At 34.2% G+C, this 22060-nt stretch overlaps 1 protein-coding gene and 1 long non-coding RNA gene across 2 annotated transcripts; one reads left to right on the top strand and one right to left on the bottom strand.

The window, feature by feature from the left end:
- Positions 1 to 4326: 4326 nt before the first annotated feature.
- LOC142239302 (23 kDa integral membrane protein-like) lies at positions 4327 to 20394 on the bottom strand. Its single transcript, XM_075311090.1, has 5 exons — positions 20240 to 20394; positions 9868 to 10059; positions 4914 to 5075; positions 4650 to 4847; positions 4327 to 4565 (listed from the first exon to the last, which is right to left on the bottom strand). Exons 1-5 carry the CDS (start codon positions 20297 to 20299, stop codon positions 4494 to 4496), a joined length of 684 nt encoding a protein of 227 aa, XP_075167205.1. The 5' UTR covers positions 20300 to 20394; the 3' UTR covers positions 4327 to 4493.
- On the top strand, positions 9352 to 10059 carry LOC142239304 (uncharacterized). The gene is made up of 2 exons (XR_012722983.1): positions 9352 to 9485; positions 9760 to 10059. It is a non-coding gene; the product is annotated as an uncharacterized LOC142239304 (long non-coding RNA).
- Positions 20395 to 22060: the final 1666 nt, after the last annotated feature.

The following is a 22060-nucleotide window of genomic DNA, read 5'->3' as shown; positions in this document are numbered from 1 at the left end:
GGTAGAAAATGAACAAATGTAGGGAAAATATAACTGAAAAAAAAATCTAAAAATAGAACTGTCCCTGTTATAGATGCAAAAGGGCCAGAAATGTGTTAATTAACCCTGTGATAGAGACATTTGAACCTATCCCCTAGGTTCATTGTGGTCTAGAGACAAATTCATGAAGTGGCTACCAATTGGCTAAATAAAGGGTGATTTGTTAAGAGCTTGATAACTTTTTTTTTAAAAAAAACGCATAAAATTTGCAAAATCTCATCGGTTCTTTATTTGAAACGTTAGATTGGTCCATGACATTTACTTTTTGAAGATAATTTCATTTAAATGTTGACCGCGGCTGCGTCTTAGGTGGTCCATTCGGAAAGTCCAATTTTGGGCAACTTTTTCGAGCATTTCGGCCGGAATAGCCCGAATTTCTTCGGAAATGTTGTCTTCCAAAGCTGGAATAGTTGCTGGCTTATTTCTGTAGACTTTAGACTTGACGTAGCCCCACAAAAAATAGTCTAAAGGCGTCAAATCGCATGATCTTGGTGGCCAACTTACCGGTCCATTTCTTGAGATGAATTGTTCTCCGAAGTTTTCCCTCAAAATGGCCATAGAATCGCGAGCTGTGTGGCATGTAGCGCCATCTTGTTGAAACCACATGTCAACCAAGTTTAGTTCTTCCATTTTTGGCAACAAAAAGTTTGTTAGCATCGAACGATAGCGATCGCCATTCACCGTAACGTTGCGTCCAACAGCATCTTTGAAAAAATACGGTCCAATGATTCCACCAGCGTACAAACCACACCAAACAGTGCATTTTTCGGGATGCATGGGCAGTTCTTGAAAGGGCTTCTGGTTGCTCTTCACTCCAAATGCGGCAATTTTGCTTATTTACGTAGCCATTCAACCAGAAATGAGCCTCATGTTGCTGAACAAAATTTGTCGATAAAAAAGCGGATTTTCTGCCACTGATTTTGGTAATAAAATTCAATGATTTGCAAGCGTTGCTCGTTAGTAAGTCTATTCATGATGAAATGTCAAAGCATACTGAGCATCTTTCTCTTTGACACCATGTCTGAAATCCCACGTGATCTGTCAAATACTAATGCATGAAAATCCTAACCTCAAAAGAATCACCCTTTACAACCAGTCCCATGACCGGTATAAAATTCCAATTGCTTGGAAATAGGGGTTAATTGGCACCAAAAAACTGAAGGGTATATATTAAACCTTCATGTATGTGTGTAAGGGTGTGCACATACGGTTTTGTTCTTGTTTTGACATATTTGAAAAGTTTTTATGTTGGCCAAAAACGAATGGAACTAAATTGTTTCCTCCAAACTTAAAGGAAATCAATAGATCAACGGTTAATTTTATGTTAAAATAATATTGACTCTAAACGGAAAAGTGTCCCTATGTTACATTTTCTACTTGTAAACAAAAAACATCTGTTAGATCCTCAAATCAACGTTAAACCCTAAAGTACAAAAATATAATAGCAGACATCGACTGCTGTTTTTGTCAGACTTTTTTTCTATGAGTGTAAGCAGAGATCTCGTTATTTTGCCTGTCTGAACACTTGGGATTAGTAAAGAGATTTAACATTGTCTTCTAAACTGTAAGTTAGTTCATATGTAGTCTATAGGGCTGTTTTCTGTTAGTATTGGATGCAACATTTGTATGCGCTATCCAGAACATCTCATTGGTGCAAACGAAGTCGCTTTTCTCAGATTATTTTTAAACAACTGATGCCAGTGTTGCACAGTTTTGGACATGTCCTAAAGATAAACGGAAAGTCTGCTTTCTTTTAGTCCGTCACGGCTGGGGGATCCAGTACTACCAGTTTGTTTCTTCATGAGGCTGCAGAAGTCAAATTTGGGGTCGGTTTATATGGGGGCTATGGAATTATCAACCGATATGGATAGAAAGCATATACTAACATCACATGTCAAATTTCAACCGGATCGGATGACACTTGCTTTCCATTGAGATTCCTGAAGTTAAACCTGGGGGTCCGTTTATGTGGGGACTATATGTTAGGTTAGGTTAGGTGGCAGCCCGATGTATCAGGCTCACTTAGACTATTCAGTTCATTGTGATACCACATTGGTGAACTTCTCTCTTATCACTGAGTACTGCCCGATTCCATGTTAAGCTAAATGACAAGGGACCTCCTTTTTATATCCGAGTCCGAACGGCGTTCCACATTGCAGTGAAACCACTTAGAGAAGCTTTGAAACCCTCAGAAATGTCACCAGCATTACTGAGGTGGGATAATCCACCGCTGAAAAACTTTTTTGGTGTTCGATCGAAGCAGGAATCGAACCCACGACCTAGTGTATGCAAGGCGGGCATGCTAACCATTGCACAACGGTGGCTATGCATGGGGACTATATGTAATTATGAACCAAATTTTGCATGGTGATTAGAGGCCATGACATAACATCACGTACCAAATTTCCACTGGATCGGATGAAATATGAACCTCAGTGTGATCAGTAGAACGTATATACTGACATTTCAACCCGATCGAAAGAAATTTGATTTTCCAAGAGGCTCAAGGAATTGTAAGAGGCCATAGACTAAATTCACGTACCAAATTTCAATCAGATCGGATGAAATTTGCTCCTTCAATATGCTCCAAAATCCAAATCTGGGGATCGGTTTGTATGGGGTCTACGAGTATGTATACTTATAAACCGATATGGACCAATTTTTGCGTGATTGTTAGAGGCCATAGACTAACACTACGTACCAAATTTCAATCGGTCTGTTTGATCGTAGATCTCAGTTTGTAATACAAGTCCGTTTTACAATACGTATCTGCAAAAATTGAGGAGGGCTTGAAAACTAAGTCCATAAAGAAAATTCGCCATATACATATCGAATGATGGTTCTGAAAACAACATTTAATTTTCGTAGACTCACTGAGTCACAATTAGCAAAAAGTTCACAGTCATAAATCAGTCCTGATACCAGTAAAGTTTTCCCTAAGACAATTCGTATATTTAGCGGTGTGCCCTTAACTTAGCATAAGTTTGACCAACAGAATTGACATGATCTGTCCAACTAAGTGAACTATTGAATATTATTCCTAATTGTTTATAAGGATATCTGGTGTCTGTGGGTGGAAATGTTTGTTCCTGTGTATTATAAGATATTTCGAGTTAGTGGAGTTGAACTTGTCTATAGTATCTCTGGTACTGCCAACTCGGCCTCTCAAAAAACCCTGGACGACATCAGCATACATAAGAAAGAAGAAGAAATTTTGTTATTAGAAACAGCAGAAAAGTTTGCTGGAAAAGGAAAAGCAGTCACTGTTTGCTGAAATAGCAAACATTGTCTGCTATTTTTTTAAGCTCGATTACACTAAAAAACTTTTCAGTTTGGATGAAACAAATAAAAATAATTAGTTTAGTTTATTAATTTAAAGGCATAACAGCAAACAAAATTTTACCTGATCGCATTTAAGTGCTTGTGAGAATATTACAGTGCAAAAATATACAAAAAACTACTTTTGGTTCTTAAATATGCTTTGGAGAAAAATTTGTAACCTAAAAATTGTATAATTTATTGTTCGTTAGACCCTAAAGTACAAAAATATAACAGCAGACATCGACTGCTGTTTTTATCAGACTTTTTTCTATGAGTGTAAGCAGAGATCGTTGGCATATAGAGGGGACCAATAATTTTACCCGTCCTTATGAACAGCTAGGGAGCCACCGTGGTGCAGTGGTTAGCATGCCCACCTTGCATACACAGGGTCGTGGTTTCAAACCCAGTTTCGACCAAACACCAAAAAGTTTTTTTCAGCGGTGGATAATCTCACCTCAGTAATGCTGGTGACATTTCTGAATGTTTCAAAGTTTCTCTAAGTGGTTTTACTGCAATGTGGAACGCCGTCCGGACTCGGCTATAAAAAGGATATCTCTCAGTGATAATAGAGAAGTTCACCACTGTGGTATCACAATGGACTGAGTAGTCTAAGTGAGCCTGAAATATCGGGCCGCCCTATACCTAACCTAACCCTACGTTATGGAGAGATAAAAGTCTCGATTAACTGATTACATCCTGTCCCTAAGGTACAACGTAATCAGATCTAATGCTGTTGACGAGAATGTAAAGAAACGCCTTAAGATATTCCGACATTTGCAAGTACAATATCTTCTCAAAAACTTTAGGAAGCAATGTATTGAAATGGGACGGTAATCCAAATTCCATTTGGGAACCGGAATGATATTTTCATTCTTCCACACAGAAGAGTAGGTACAAAGTTGCATGTTTATATTACAATTTTCAAAAATTACATTTGCGCCAAAAACGGATGTCCAGAACAACATGTAGGTTCTCTAAATGAATTTTTCATTATGTTTATTGGCGATTTATTCAAAATACATTCATACATATATATTTATCATAATAAAAATAATATTTGTTAAAAACATACTAAATTATAAAATTGATTTAAGTACTAAACGAAATGATTTTTGTTTTTGCAAAACAGACATTTAATAATTTGATCTTCGGTAATTGTTGCGCACTTGATTGGCCAAGCAACAAGCAAATATGAAGGCAATAAGCTGTAAATAAAAGAATTCAATATATGAGATAATACTTCATAAAAAAATCCATTTCCCTCCCATAGAAACTATTTTCAAATTTACCTCAATTCCAGCAACACCTAAACCAGCATAGCGAATAATATCAAGGTTCTTTGACCATGTCCTGTCAAAGGCTGATCGACAACCGGGGCGCAAGAGGGCTTCAACCATTGAACAACTCGTGGCAGAGGCACCACAACAGGATTTGGGAACTGTTTCCAAAGTGTAATCGGTGGGTCCATTGTAGCCGCAGCATTTTAACTAAATGTGGAAAATAGTGGCAACTTTAATATGCGAAAAAAAATATTTTGTTAGAGTGTAGCTTACGCCCAATTCGAGACCATCCATGAGGCTGCGGTCGGTTTGACGTTGATCCCAAATGGATTTTATGCTGTAGTCCATGGCGTTCAGGATTGCTTCTCGTTTTACCCAAATGAAAATTACCAAAGCCAATTGGCATAGGAATAGGGCGAACATGATTACGGAATACTGTAAATATGAGGACAACATTAGGATTTTATTGAAATCGTTCTGGTTAAAAATTTTAGAGCCGAAAATCAGATTGTTTCGTGGTTTCCATTTTTGAATAAATGCGTTGGAACTTTTCTATCCATGTTTTGACAAGATTTTATCCCTCATATGCAAAAAATTTACAGAATACTTCAAGTCTACTTTTGCCATATAAATTCATTCGATAAACTGACAATAAATTGTTTTACATATGGGCATATAAATATAAATTAATTTTGTAATAAAGTATATTTTTATACCCTCCACCATAGGATGGGGGTATATTAACTTTGTCATTCCGTTTGTAACACATCGAAATATTGCTCTAAGACCCCATAAAGTATATATATTCTGGGTCGTGGTGAAATTCTGAGTCGATCTGAGCATGTCCGTCCGTCCGTCCGTCTGTTGAAATCACGCTAACTTCCGAACGAAACAAGCTATCGACTTGAAACTTGGCACAAGTAGTTGTTATTGATGTAGGTCGGATGGTATTGAAAATGGGCCATATCGGTCCACTTTTACGCATAAGCGTAGGAAGGCCTCTGGGGAGGGGGCTTAGACCCCCCAGAATTTGAAAACCTATTTACGATTTTACATTTTTACAAAAATTAAACAAGTATATACCCGTACAACGCACAAAGTTCCACTAAAGACTTTCATGCACAATCGAATTACTTGGGTTGTGGTAGAAGTCAGATATTTATGAAATAAAGCGGTAGTAATTGATATTAAAACTATTCTTTCATAAATAAATATCTTAATAATGCTGCAAAAAAGCGTCGCCAAAAAAGAAGTGAAAATGTTCTTTTTGGGTCTGGAAGTGGTACAAAATTGGCGGAGAAGCGATGAATGTAATATGAACTTGTCATAGAACGAATGTCCACTGTTTCAACAGCCGTTGCAATGAATTTGCATCACTTCTTAAGGTGTGAACCGAATTCAGTGTTTTGAATGTGAATTAAAAATTTTGTAATATTTTCCGAAGTAAATAATTTTTATACTTTTTTATGATTTTTAATGCATTCTAACGCTTGTTTGAAACGTTTTCCCTCGAATATTTTCAAATATTATTGATTTTTCTATAATGGATTTAGCTTTTTGGTGGCAAAATTTGAATAATTTGTTCTATTTTATTTATTCTTACTCTTTTTTTAAACTATTTGAAAAAAGAAAACAAAAAATTACGCATTAAAGTATATAAAAAAAATAAAAAACTTCCTGTGTAGTTAAAATAGTTAACTTCTTTGTGAGGACATTTTTGGAAGTGCTTTTAAAGTTGTGCCTTTCGAACAACTCCCAATTTTTTGCTGGGAAAAGTGTGGAACTACCCTACGGGAAATGGATTAACCACAGAACTGGTACAGGACTAGTCCCTGGTGTGTATGGACCAGTCCCAGTTATGGTCAAAACGTATGGAAGGGACCGTCCACTTTAACATGAGTTTGTCATTGATGGAATAAACTTACATTTTAGGACGCGTTTTGGACTCATCCCAAAGGACACGTCCTGGGACAATTTAGTAGGAGCAACCCATAAACAGGTCCTCAGGAACCAGTCTCGGACAAACTCTTAGAAATCTCTTTCAATTTGGGCTCCTAATCGAACCCGAAATGAAAAAATAAACTTTTGAAATATGTCGAACAAAAGGTTATTCTAATAATTTTATTTCACTAAATGTGAAAATTGCAGCTAACTGGAGCACAGGTATCAGTTCTGTGATAGGTCCGTCAGTGGAAATTTGCACCAATTTCCCGTAGGGTACTTTTAGTTGCTTTATTATAAATTGATTATCGACTTATTTTGATGTCTATTTTTTTATTCAATTTTATGGAATAAAATATTAGTTGAACCTATAAGTTCAGTCTATAAAGTTTTAGCTAGGGGGGCTATAGCCCCCCTACGAAAATTGTCTAGCTACGCTAATGCTTTTACGTATAGCCCCCATATAAACGGACCCCCAAATTTGGCTTGCGATTGCTCTAAGAGAAGCAAATTTCATCCGATCCGGCTGAAATTTGGTACATGGTAACAACCATGCAAAAATTGGCCCATATCGGTCCACAATTACATATAGCCCCCATATAAACCGATCCCCCGATTTGGCTTGCGAAGCCTCTAAGAGAACCAAATTTCCTCCGATCCGGCTGAAATTTGGTACATGGTGTTAGTATATGGTCTCTAATAACCATGCAAAAATTGGTCCACATCGGTTCATAATTATATATAGTCCCCATATAAATCGATCCCTAGATATGACCTCCGGAGCCTCTTAGAGGAGCAAAAGTCATCCGATCCGATTGAAATTTGGTCCGTGGTGTTAGTATATTGTCTCTAACAACCATGCCAAAAGTGGTCGATATCGGTCCATAATTATATATAGCCCCCATATAAGCCGATCCCCAGATTTGACATCCGGAGCCTCTTAGAGGAGCAAAATTCATCCGATCCGGTTGAAATTGGATACGTGGTATTAGTATATGGTATCTAACAACCATGCAAGAATTGGTCCATATCGGTCCATAATTATATATAGCCCCCATATAAAGCGATCCTCAGATTTGTCCTCCGGAGCCTCTTGGAGGAGCAAAATTAATCCGATCCGGTTGAAATTTGGAACGTGGTGTTAGAATGTGGTCTCCAACAAACACGCAAGAATTGGTCCATATCGGTCCATAATTATATGTAGCCCCCATATAAACCGTTCCCCAGATTTGATCTCCGGAGCCTCTTAGAGGATCATCCGATCCGGTTGAAATGGTGTTAGTATAAGGCCGCTAATAACCAAGCCAAAATTGGTCCATATCGGTCTATAGTTATATATAGGCGATCCCCAATCACACAAAAATTGGTCCTTATCGGTTCATAATCATGGTTGCCACTCGAGCCAAAAATAATCTACCAAAATTTTATTTTTATAGAAAACATTGTCAAAATGTTATTTCTATAGAAAATTTTGTCAAAATTTTATTTCTATAGAAAATTTTATCCAAACTTTATTTCTATAGAAAATTTTTTTTCCAAATTTTACTTCTATAGAAAATGTTGTCAAAATTTTATTTCTATAGAAAATGTTGTCAAAATTTTATTTCTATAGAAACTTTAAACTTAATTATATACGTATTTAATGGGAGCCACCGTGGTGCAATGGTTAGCATGCCCGCCTTGCATACACAAGGTCGTGGGTTCGATTCCTGCTTCGACCGAACACCAAAAAGTTTTTCAGCGGTGGATTATCCCACCTCAGTAATGCTGGTGACATTTCTGAGGGTTTCAAAACTTCTCTAAGTAGTTTCACTGCAATGTGGAACGCCGTTCGGACTCGGCTATAAAAAGGAGGTCCTTTGTCATTGAGTTTAACATGGAATCGGGCAGCACTCAGTGATAAGAGAGAAGTTCACCAATGTGGTATCACAATGGACTGAATAGTCTAAGTTAGCCTGATACATCGGGCTGCCACCTAACCTAACCTAACCTACGTATTTAATCGGCCTTTTTTAGTTTAATATATTTTTAAGATACCTTGCCATCGGCAAGTGTTACCGCAACCCAAGTAATTCGATTGTGGATGACAGTCTTCAGTAAAAGCTTCTACGCAATCCATGGTGGAGGGTACATAAGTTTCGGCCTGGCCGAACTTACGTCCGTATATACTTGTTTATTTCTAATTAATTCTGTGATTTCAAATTCATATTTCATGAAAAGATGATGTACAGTGGGAGAAAAGATGATTCAATTTGTAAGAGGAAATTTCCCAAATGTTTTCTCCATAAGCAGTTAGCATAAAGGGCCCAAAATTGAGTTATCTCTCCCAGCCAGATCTATACTAAAGGCTGTGGAAAGGTTCATTCGCCCGAACCGAAACATGTACAGTCCAGGCGTGTATAGATTTGTATCTGGCGTTTTCTTTTCAATGGCTCTATTAACCATGTTCCTTAATCTATCTGTCCATAAAGCTCGAAAAATAATTGTGTATTTAGATATAATGCATTTGGACGTCAATTGCCTGTTTTCGGTATCAGGCTAACATGAAATATAATAAGATTACAAATATGTATTAAACTAATCTGGTAAATGCAACATTTGGTATGACGCAAGCCAATTTCCTATCTTCCTCAAATCTGTAATCTTTGATTAACACTATCAAAGCCCAATTCACATCTTCTTTTTCTATGGTCTTTGGTTTAGACAAAAACACGAACAAAACACCGTAAAAGAGATAAAAAACAACATATGACAAATAAAGAAGTTAAAAGAGGGAAACAATTTAAACCAAAATTAAAACTGTAAAGTAAAAATTCCTATTTTCCCAGAAAAACTGTACAAAACTTAACGCAGAAAGAACACCAGGGAACATAATATACATCTTTTAATGATTTACATTTTAAGGTGGGTATTAAGTTCGAGTTTAGCCGTTAAAATTGCCGCCTTTGTGTGAGATTGAATAAATAAATTTAATGCAGTATCGTCATATAATTTTAATAAACCATATTAGTCATTATGTCTTGTATTGCAATGCAATTTGTAAAGATACGTTGCCAATAAAGACACAACAAAATAAAAATAATTTACTTGAAGTAATTTTTTTTGGCATAAATGTTGAATGAAAAGAGTGCAGAAACAGGCCGATAAACCAAATTGAAAATTCTTCATTTTCTTTTAGATTCGTAACATCATACCCATTTTTTTCCAACTCTCTCATACATATATGGAGCTAAACTCATAAGCCTATTGGAAAAAAGAGAAAGCATATAGACATTATTCTACTTACCGTCATAGTGCAGCATGAGTTTTCTCTAATCGCACCACAGCATCCTAGGAAGGCTATAACGAAAATTATACATCCCAGAACCAGTACAGCGATGGGAACCGTATGAGTTTCAGCTGAATTTACAATATCCTTGATGTCCCCAATACTTGAGAGCATAAGGGATCCGAAAACGATGAGAAGAATACCACATACCTGAAAGAAATGCAAAAAATAATTCGATTAAAATATATTTTCATTTTTTAATGTAAATCCATAGCCAATTACACTAGTTTACACCGAAAATGTACATTTGGTGAGAGGTGACCCTTTTTATGTATTTTCATCTGCTGAATTCGAAAAAAGCTTAACTGTTTTTATGGATCAGTTGATATCCTCATATTTTTAGTTTTTGTCCTTTTTTCACTTGATATATAATCGGACATTTCTAGCTCGAGATATGATTTGTCAAGTGAAAAAGGACGATAAAATAAAAACATAAGAATATCTCAAAAACTGTTCCATACAAAAATTTAACCTTTTTTTCGAATTTAGCAGATTTAAATGAAATGAGAATACGGAAAAGTCTCCTCTCTTCAAATGTACATGAAAAAAAATATTTTGTAAAGTAGTGTTATTGGTACGGCTCCTTCCTTAAAATTTGGTTAGTCGACTTTAAAATGGGTATCTAAAGAAAACTCTATTGAACAGAGGTCAATTTGGTTTCAATAAATCTCAAAAAAATACTTCAATATTAATGAAATTTTTATAATTTTTTGTATCTTCACTACAAAGCAAAAACCGTTCAAAATCGGTAATCCTGTGTTACTTTAAAATTTCAATAATTTATACTTGAAGGTGAGTTTGAATTTGGAATTTTAATTTGCACTTAACAAATTTATGAAGGACTTAGATGAAACAGTTAGAAAAACGAATTGTTTAATGTAATTTCCTGCTGTTTTGGTACGGAATCAATATCAAAATTAAAAATCTATTGAATTCTTCGGCCAATTAAATTTTTAATTGATATTGATTGAAAAAAGTTCAATTAAAAGATTAATTTATTATTTTTTCTATCTGGTTTCATCATTTAATATCAAAGTCCTTCATAAACGTCTTGACCAAAACATACCATCAAGTATAAATTATATAATTTTTTCCTACTTCAGAAAGGCTTTTAGCTTTGTAGTCAAGATGTAAATAGTCAAGAAACCTTCAGAATTATGAAAGCCAAGTCGAAATTAGTCCAACAAAATTTTCTTCCTTGAAAAGATACCCATCGACGAAACGCTTTAAATGAAAAGTTCAACTTTTGGTCAAGTAAAAGACATTTATATTAGAAAAATAATATGTATCTTAAATAACATAGCTTATATTGCCAGCCAGTGTCTCATTTGTTGTAATATCTACTGTGATAAAATCTCATTAAATGAATTGTATTTAAAAATCAAATTAATAAAGAAGAATTTGAAAAATTAAAAAAAAAATGAATATTAGAAAAATTCGTCTTCTATGCTACGCAAGGTTCGGTTAAGTTAGGTTAAAGTGGCAGCCCGATTAAGATTCACGCTCACTTAGACTATTCAGTCCATTGTGATACCACTAAAAGTACCCATTAGTTTTAACCGCTGAACCTTCTCGATTATTTTCTTCTGTTGAACCAACAAGATTGTTCCAAAAACATTATCAGACTGCTTAAGTTAACGTTTTCAAGGTCCGCCAGTAATCTAAAGCTATATGCGCCTAAAATTTGCTTACGCCTTAAGGTGAGTACTATGTTCGGATTTTTCACCAAAACACTAAATTAAAAATACAAATATATTTATGAAGACGACTATATTTTGATCGAGTCTTGCCAAATAATGGATGGAAAAGATCCAAGGAATTGCAAATAATTTAATTTTTCTAAATTAGTTAATTAAACAAAGTAACCGTGAAAACCAGCTGGTTTTCAGCTTGAAAACTGAACATAGTACTCAGCTTTACACAAAATGCAGGACACTCACACAAGAGGTGTTTAATTGATTCCTTTTCCTCCACATCATGACAGCTCATACAATAGTCATTATACTTCGCGCCAATAGTTTTTGCAAATTCGCCTATCAGGCAGCGACCCGTTATAGCAGATATCAGGAGTGAAATCTGACGTCTCAAGAACACTAGCATATCTAGTGTGCGGTTTAAGTTTAAATGGGGCCATATTTGCTCGGTGTCGTTACAACCCTTACAATTCTCCCGTCGAACTTTTGCCATCATAACAATCTTCTCACGCAGTATGCGCAAGCTCATACATACATAGCCAAGGACATACCAACAGATTCTAGTTCCCCTAGCCTTGCCAACTCATCCGCTTCGCAACTCCCCGGTATGTTCCTATGGCCAGTCACCCATATTAGGTGAATATTATGCTGCTCAGCTATCTCATTGAGAGATTTGCGGCAGTCGACGGCCGTTTTCGAGTTAAGGAACATAGAGTCCAAGCATTTTATCGCAGGTTGACTGTCTGAGTATATATTAATGCCAAAATTTTTTGGAACATTACTTCTCAGCCAATTCGCTACTTCTCTTATTGCTAATATTTCAGCCTGAAAAACACTACACTTGTCCATCCAATTTGGAGCCATTAGTGTAGAAGTCTATATATCGTTTAAAGGGTGATACGGCCAAAATTTGGTCAATATAAACTTGACGTATTTCTTTCAATTTTGCATTTAAAAAACCTGAACACCCCTCATTTTGAAGGTGTGTGTGTGTGTAGAATGTTGCTCCTATTTTGATTTTGGAATTCACTCTTCAGTTGTCTAAATGCCGTCCAAACAAGAGCAGCGTATCAAAATTTTGCTCGCGCATCGCGAAAATCCGAGCTACTCGCACGCAAAGCTGGCAAAATCGCTAAAAGTTGCCAAATCAACCGTTACAAATGTAATTAAAGTATTTGGGGAACGTTTGTCGACAGCCAGGAAGTCTGGATCGGGGGGAAATCGAAAACCGGAAGCCGCTGAAACGACAAAGAGAGTTGCCGGTAGTTTCAAGCGAAACCCTAACCTCTCTCTCCGAGATGCCGCAAATAAGCTGGGTGTATCGTCTGCAACCGTGCATCGAGCCAAAAAACGAGCCGGACTATGGACTTACAAGAAGGTAGTGACTCCAAATCGCGATGATAAACAAAATACAACGGCCAAAGCGCGATCCCGGAGGCTGTACACGACGATGCAGACGAAGTTTGACTGCGTGGTAATGGACGACGAAACCTACGTCAAAGCCGACTACAAGCAGCTTCCGGGACAGGAGTTTTATACGGCAAAAGGAAGGGGAAAGGTAGCAGATATTTTCAAGCACATAAAACTGTCAAAGTTCGCAAAGAAATATCTGGTTTGGCAAGCCATCTGTACCTGTGGCTTGAAAAGCAGCATTTTCATAGCTTCCGGGACTGTCAATCAAGAAATTTACGTGAAAGAGTGTTTGAATAAACGTCTGCTGCCTTTCCTGAAGAAACACGGTTGTTCCGTACTGTTTTGGCCGGATTTGGCATCTTGCCATTACGGTAAAAAGGCCATGGAGTGGTACGCCGCCAACAACGTGCAGGTGGTTCCCAAGGACAAGAACCCTCCCAACACGCCAGAGCTCCGCCCAATTGAGAAATACTGGGCTATTGTCAAGTGGAACCTAAAGTAGACCAAACAATTATATACGGCCGTAAGTTCGGCCAGGCCGAAGTTTATGTACCCTCCATCATGGATTGCGTAGAAACTTCTTCTAAACACTGTCATCCAGAATCGAATTACTTAAGTTGCGGTAACGCTTGGCAAGGTATCTTAAAACCTCCTAACACCATCTTCTAAATTGTATGTAAGTCCATACGTGGTATATATTAAATCAAAAAAGATCGATCCAAAACGTATATAATTCAGTTTGACAAAGTAGACATAAAATTTTTACAAAATTTTCTGCAGAAATAAAATTTTAACAAAATTTTCTATAGAAATAAAATTTTCACAAAATTTTCTATAGAAATAAAAATTTTGACAAAATTTTCTATAGAAAGAAAATTTTGACAAAAATTTCTACAGAAATAAAATTTTAACAAAATTTTCTATAGAAATAAACTTTTCACAAAATTTTCTATAGAAATAAAATTTTGTTAGATTATTTTTGGCTCGAGTGGCAACCATGATTATGAACCGAATAAAATTTGAAAAAATTTTCTATAGAAATAAAATTTTGACAAAATTTTCTATAGAAATAAAATTTTGACAAAATTTTCTATAGAAATAAAATTCTGACAATGATGAAAATTTTATTATGAACCGAATAAAATTTTAACAAAATTTTCTCTAGAAATAAAATTTTGACAAAATTTTCTATAGAAATACAATTTTGGTAGATTATTTTTGGCTCTAGTGGCAACCATGATTATGAACCGATATGGACCAATTTTTGTGTGATTGGACCAATTTTGGTATGGTTGTTAGCGACCATATACTAACACCACGTTCCTAATTTGAACCGGATCGGATGAATTTTGCTCCTCCAAGAGGCTCCGGAGGTCAAATCTGGAGAACGTTTTATATGGGGGCTATATATAATTATGGACCGATATGGACCAATTCTGAAGATCATATACTAACACCATGTACCAAATTTCAGCCGGATCGGATGAAATTTTCTTCTCTTTGAGGCTCGGCAAGCCAAATCTGGGCATCGGTTTATATGGGGGCTATATATAATTATGGACCGATGTGGACCAATTTTTGCATGGTTGTTAGAGACCATATACCAATACCATGTACCAAATTTCAGCCGGATCGGATGAAATATGCTTCGCTTAGAGGCTCCACAAGCCAAATCTGGGGATCGGTTTATATGGGGGCTATATATAATTATTGACCGATATGGACCAATTTTTGCGTGGTTGTTAGAGACCATATACCAACATCATGTACCAAATTTCAGCCGGATCGGATGAAATTTTTTTCTCTTTGAGGCTCGGCAAGCCAAATCTGGGGATCGGTTTATATGGGGGCTATATATAATTATGGACCGATGTGAACCAATTTTTGCACGGTTGTTAGAGACCATATACCAACACCACATACCAAATTTCAGCCGGATCGGATGAAATATACTTCTGTTAGAGGCTCCACAAGCCAAATCTGAGGGTCCCTTTATATGGGGGCTATACGTAAAAGTGGACCGATATGACCCATTTTCAATACCATCCGACCTACATCGATAACAACTACTTGTGCCAAGTTTCAAGTCGATAGCTTGTTTCGTTCGGAAGTTAGCGTGATTTCAACAGACGGACGGATGGACGGACGGACGGACATGCTTAGATCGACTCAGAATTTCACCACGACCCAGAATATATATATACTTTATGGGGCTTAGAGCAATATTTCGATGTGTTACAAACGGAATGACAAAGTTAATATACCCCCATCCTATGATGGAGGGTATAAAAACTGCTAAGGACGAGCAGCAGTTCAAGGCAAACTGGCTTTCTGCGGCGAAGAAGGTGGACAAGGTGGCTGTACAAAATCTGATGGCAGGTGTCAAGCGTGAGGCCCGGCAATTCGGATTTGGAAAAGCGAAAGCCTAACTGAATATTTTTCCTGAATTTTATACTAATTGAACTTGAAAAAGAAATTTAATTTGATTTCTTAAATAAACGATTTCACCGATTTACACGCGTTTTCCCTTGACCAAATTTTGACCGTATCACCCTTTATAAACGCAGATTCACGCGGATTTCACAAAACTAAGTAAATATTTTTCGATAAATTTAAGATAAATTTTCAATTGATAAGGAGAGTAAAAAAGACATAAAATTGTAAATATTTGTTGCACGTTTTATTATAACTTGATGGGGAATATCGCAAAGCAAATTTTCACAAAGATTGTATTCCTTAAATTGGATTATTCAAGAAAAGTAATCATGGAAAATTTAATACCCACCTATAAAGAAAATTTTTTAGCTTTAAGGCCGGTATGCACCTCTAGCGAAAAATTTCATTCCCATAAGAAATGCATTGCTATTTATGCTAACGAAATTTTCGGTAGCGTTCAATTTCGTAAGCTGGTACGCACCTCTAATGAAAATAACAGGGTTGTCAAAAGCATATTTTGGCAGCAAACATTTAATTTATTACAATCATTGTGTGCGTAAAAGTTTTAAAAGGTCTGTAAATAATAAACAATTTATTTGAGGAATATTTGGAACATATATTAACAATTTTTAAAAGCGATTAGCTGGTTTAAAATTTGTGTACACAGCCCTGATTTTTTGTTGTAGACTTAGATAAATTTTTGCTACCGAAAATTTCGCTAGAGGTGCATACCGGCCTTTAAGGAACAAATTGGAGTTTATTTAATTTATACTCCTTTTTTAGTTAATTTAACTTACGCGTAGAAATAATTAAATCTATGAATTAAAATAGAATTAAATCGGCAACAGTAAAGATTCTTCTTCAAAATCATATAAATAGATCGATGATCTATTTATTTCAGGCTTCCGAAAGTGGAGCAAACAATTCATGTTTTGTTTCTGTGTCAATAAATTTATCATCAGCTAGCGAGTATAGATTTTTGATAGAGTTATGATTCACTTCAAGTCTACCAACTCACTCACTCACACATGACACATGGTTAAGTAAAGAGCTGTTATCAATATCAACAACGACGACATTGAAGAAAATCTATATCATGGAAATTGTTTGTGGTATTAGACGATGTCAAATATCTAATTAACTCAAATAATTATACGATACACTGAGTAAGAGGAGTGAAAAAATATTTGTTTGTATGAATAAAATAAATTAACAATTTACGTGTGTTTCGTATTTTTTGTGAATTTTTAGCAATGTGTTTTCTTAGGTGTTATCTATAGATTTTGTCGATTTCATTTTCGATGTCCTATGTATGCCTGAGCACTTGAACGTGGATGTTAAGATAGTGTTTCACAGTGAATAACGTCATGTTTTATGGCTACTTTTGTCTTTTAATGCATTGTAAAGAAAGGAAATTTAATGCATGAATAATGCATTCATGATCCTGTGGAGCTTGTAAGTTGCGAGTTTTGCCCTTTTAGTTTTGAATTTCATATGAACTTAATAGCCCAAGCCAAGATGTTCTAATGTCATTACAAAATTATTGCGCCAAACCATATCATATTGAGATGTATGGGTTAATATATCGAAATATCGGCGAAGAAATCCTGACATTGGCGCTGCATTCTCACAATAGATGGCGTCAAACTGATAAACTCACACTGACTGAGTCTATTCTACAACAAGATTTTTGCTGTTTAAAGCCTACACTGAAAAAAAAAACAGTGAACCCACCAGGAAGGAAAAGGATTAATTTTAGAAAATTTTAACTAAACAGTATTACATACGCTGGCATCACGCCGATATCACAAAAATAAGTAAATATTTTTCAACAAATTCAAGAAAATTTATTAGACATAAGAAATACGAATTTAAGAAATCTTTATGCTTAATTTGTGTATAATTTTTTCCACGTTTTATAGTTAATTTAACTAACGTACGCAAAAAGTTATTATAGTAAAGGAAACTTTCTTTAAACATAATAATTCCATGAATTTTTGAATTTTAAATTTTTTTGAGTGTAGTATCAAGGCATATTAAGAAATGTATTCTCAGTATTACAAAAAGGACAATGTCAGTCGCCATATGCGATTGTCAGTCAAATTGAAAAAATTGGAATTGTTCAACAAGTTTCAATTTTTACACAAATGGAAATTGTTATTACATTTTCCACGAAATTTTTTCTGTCACCATTCTCAAGCATATTTAACATTTAAATTTTTTACATGGATAATTTTTTTCGAATTATTATTACATCCCAGCAAAAAAAGAGTCGCCAAAAAAGTAATGAAAATGTGGTGCAAAATTGACATAGAAGCGATGAATTTAACATGGGCTTGTCATAGGACGGAAGTTCTCCATTTCAATAGTCGTTGCACTGCATTTGCATCACTTCTTTATGTGTGATCCGAATTCAATGTTTTGGATGTTTTTTTGAAAAATGCTGTGATATTTTGTGAAATAAGTAATTTTTAATGGATTCTAACGCTTGTCGGAAACGTTTGACCTCAAATATTTTCGAAAATTCATAATTTTTTCAGATAGGATTTAGCGTTTTTTTTTCGAAAAAATTTAAATGATTTGTACCATTTTATGAATTCTTACTCAGTTTTTAACCTACTTGAAACAAAAAAGTTAAAATCACCCATTAAAAGTATGAAAACCCAAAGTTATAAAAAATTGAATTAAAAGAACTTCCTGGGTAGTTAAAATAAAAAACATCATTGGGAGTGCATCTTCTGGAAGTGCTTTTAAAGTTGTGCCTTTGGAAGAACTTCCAAATTTTTTTGCTGGGATCCTTTAAAATTATCGTATAAAATAAGTATCGCTATAAAAAGTTTAATTAGTTTAAGAAATAATTATTTCCAATTAAAAATAAAATTGAACGTTTTGTTGGGAAATAATAATTTTTTAACAATTAAATTTTGATAACTGTATTTATAATTGAAAAAATCATAAGAAGTGTTTATTAAATTGCAAGAAAATGATTTCATTTAAATTTAAATCAACTATAAATAAATAAAAAAATACAATAAGTAATTGATTATTCAATTAAAAAAATAATTGAGTTTTGCGATCAAAATCAATTAAATTTTTAATTGATCCAATTAAAAAATTAAATGCCGAAGAAAACAGTTAATTTTTTAATCAAGCGTAGTTTTAATTTCTATTAATTTTGTGATTGATTAATATTTTAATTAATAAGTTAATTGCGTTAGTTATTTTTTAATTCTACACTGCAAAAAATATCTCCAAAATATTTCCAATTAAAAAGTTGATTGAAGTTATAAAATTAATTAATTGTATCAATTAACTGTTTAACCAAATACATACTTTACATATTTGTTTTCTTTTTTGTTTTATTCTTTTTTTAGTATTGTTTCAGTGTATGATGGATACTCAATTTAGTTCTAATTTTTTAGCGTTTATCTTGTTTTTACATATGTAATTTTGTTTTTATGCTTTGTATTTTTTACTAATAGGATAATATGTGAAATAAATAAATAACAAATATTTCCAATTAAAATTTAATGAAAATTTTGTGTGGAAATAATTAGTTTCATACTATTCATTGGTTCTGTTTTCGAGTTGAAAATCACTTTATTTTTACGAGTACTTTTTCTGAAATAACCAAATTAATCATGAAATCAAACATATTCGTGTTAAATCTTGAAGAAATCTAAATGAAAAGGAAAGTGTGCATAAATTGAATTAAATATTTTGCTTTAAATTAAATTATTTTAATAAAGTAACCGCGAAATTTTCAACGCGAAAAGCGAACATAGTACTCACCTTAAAGCAGAAATAATTATAAATAAATAAATAAATAATAATGCAAGAAATAAGAGATTACCTCAATTAAAAAAATAGCTGAGTTTTTTGATCAAAATCAATAAAATTTTTATTGGAACTTAATTGAAAGTGCGAAAGAAATCCATTAACCTTTTAATAACATATAATTGATATTTCTTAATAATTATGTGATATAATTTTTGAGTACGTTTTAATTTCTATAAAATTTTTAATTAGAAATATTGTGGTTTTTATTTACTTTACAAAAAAAGTATAAAAACAAAAATATGTTTATTATTTTAATGTAGAGAAATGATTCATTTTCAATTTTAGAGAGAATTGGTTACACACATTTTAAGGCAAAGTAGAAAAGATTCAATCGTCATTTCACATTTTAATTTAAGTATAAGACTCAATATAAAATATATTTTGTTTTTCAATCTATAGTTTTTGCTATTTTTTTTATTTTAGATATTCATATTTGAGTTCATTATTTATTCTCAAACTATTTTGCTTTTTGCTGCAATACTCGAAATAACTGTACGTTTTGAAACTGCGGAATGATAAGATAACAACAGAACACCTTTTTCCGTTATGCCATTATTTACCTGTACTGGCAAAGTGATATGTGGAGCAAAAAACAAGAGATTCCCTCGTCATTTGATAGGAATTAATACAGAAATTCAAATTCGTACATACATGTGTAGATACTACTGTGGTTAATTAACTAAAACCTCAGTGTGATAACGAATGCAAATAAGTTAAACAAAACTTGGGATTAATTGTAGATCATAGGACAATAGGTGAAAGAAGTAGAATTACTATATATGTCAATAAGAACGTTGGAGATCAGTGTTAGTCATCAGTTCAGTACTCATCCCATTTTTTTTTTAATTTCACATGAAATAGGGGACATTTTTTATTGCCATTATTACTAAAACTAACATGTTTATCGTATATTAGGATCATATAATTGTCTTATTTTGTTTTCTCACCACAAAGAGTATGTTGAATATAAAAAGCACATATTTGACAAAAACTCCACCGCAATCCATTTTATTCGATTAACACCAAGGTTCTTCACTGGGCAAAATTTATAATGATACTACACTTATCTAGAACAATGACGACTCTTTACTCATTATTAATAGTCGAAGTTTAAAAAGCTTTAGCAAATGTAAATACAATTACACCAATACATGTGGCAACACCACGTTAAATTATTGTCAGAGAGAATAAAAACACAAGAGAACGAAATTGTGAAGCAAAACTGCGCTAGTAGGTGGCAGTCATGAGGAAAATTTCTCTCAAATATCATACAGTTTACGTTGGCGTCACCCAGTTCAGTTCTCTGCCGACTTTACGAAACGTAAAGCAAATAGGATGTAAAACCTACTTTATCGTCTATAGAAATATTCTCAAGATTCCAATATTTTTTCTATAAAAGTCTTTATTCAATATAATATAACGAATGGAAAAAACAGAATGACAACAAATTCAAAATACATTTTGTCATAATATAAAAGCAAAGGCTGCTTGATGAACATGTTGCAAAGTAGTATTTCCAACACTCCTCCTCAACATATGCATTATGTAAAACAAATTACTTCAATCCAATAATATTTACAAATTTCTGGTGTTTGTCCTTCGTCAAGTTCTTTGTGAAGATAAACGTATTTCACTGGATTCCACCAATTGTCGTATATGATGATACTTGATATCTGTGTGTTTTGTCCGATTGTGGTAGACAGGATTCGTAGCTATATTTATTGCTCCTTGATTATCTACATTAAGTGCCACAGCATCATCATTCCAAAATCCTAGCTCTTTCAACAAACGCTTTAGGTATATTGCTTCCTTTGATGCACTTGACATTGAGATGTATTCCGCTTCGGTGCTACTTAAAGCGGTTGTACTTTGTTTTTTGGATTCCCAGGAAATGGCGGATTGACCAAAGAAAAATATGGATCCTGAATAAGATTTGCGGTCCACTGTACATCCACCCCAGTCTGCATCAGCGTAACCAAAGATATTTTTGTTTCCTTGCTTTAATTTTAATTTCATATTTTGGGTACCTTTCAAATATCTTAAAATTTGTTTGGCTGCAGTAAAATGCTCTATGTGTGGGTCTGAATTTCTCTGCGATAATTTCGATACAGAATGTAATATGTCAGGACGCGTGGTTACCGACAAATAAATTAGTGATCCAATCAACGACTGATAGGAAGTTTTATCCACCCTCTTACAATCTCCATTGCAGTTTAATTGGAACCCTGGTGTCAACGGTACACTAGCAGGTTTGCAGTCTTCTAATCCATATTCTTCTAACAGCTCTTTTATATAGTTTGCCTGCCCAATTTCAATATTTCCGGGTTTACCTTCACGGTGTACTTGCATTCCTAATGAATGTTCCAATAATCCTTTACCGGTTATTTCAAATTCTTTTCCAATTTGCGATTTAATTCGTACTATCTCATTTTCATAATAATGATAGGCAATAATGATATCGTCGACGTACACTGCGAGAAGTATAAAATTTTTATTTCATACCATCGTATACAAAAATGGTTCATTATCGCATTTTTTTAATCCAATTTTACGAAGACGCTCGTCTAGTTTTGAATTCCACTCTCTTCCCGCCTGCTTTAATCCATAGATTGATTTTTGTAGACGTAAAACTTTGTTAGGATGATTTCTATCCTTAAAACCATCTGGTTGATGCATATATATTTCGTCACTAAGATCTCCATTTAAGTATGCGGTCACAACATCTATTTGGTGTATATGCATTTCATATTCGACTGCTGAAGCCAGCA

The sequence above is a fragment of the Haematobia irritans genome, chromosome 5 (assembly GCF_050003625.1).
Source record: "Haematobia irritans isolate KBUSLIRL chromosome 5, ASM5000362v1, whole genome shotgun sequence".
In the NCBI taxonomy this organism is placed as follows: Eukaryota; Metazoa; Arthropoda; class Insecta; order Diptera; family Muscidae; genus Haematobia; species Haematobia irritans.
This window is presented reverse-complemented; position numbering and strand designations above follow the sequence as displayed.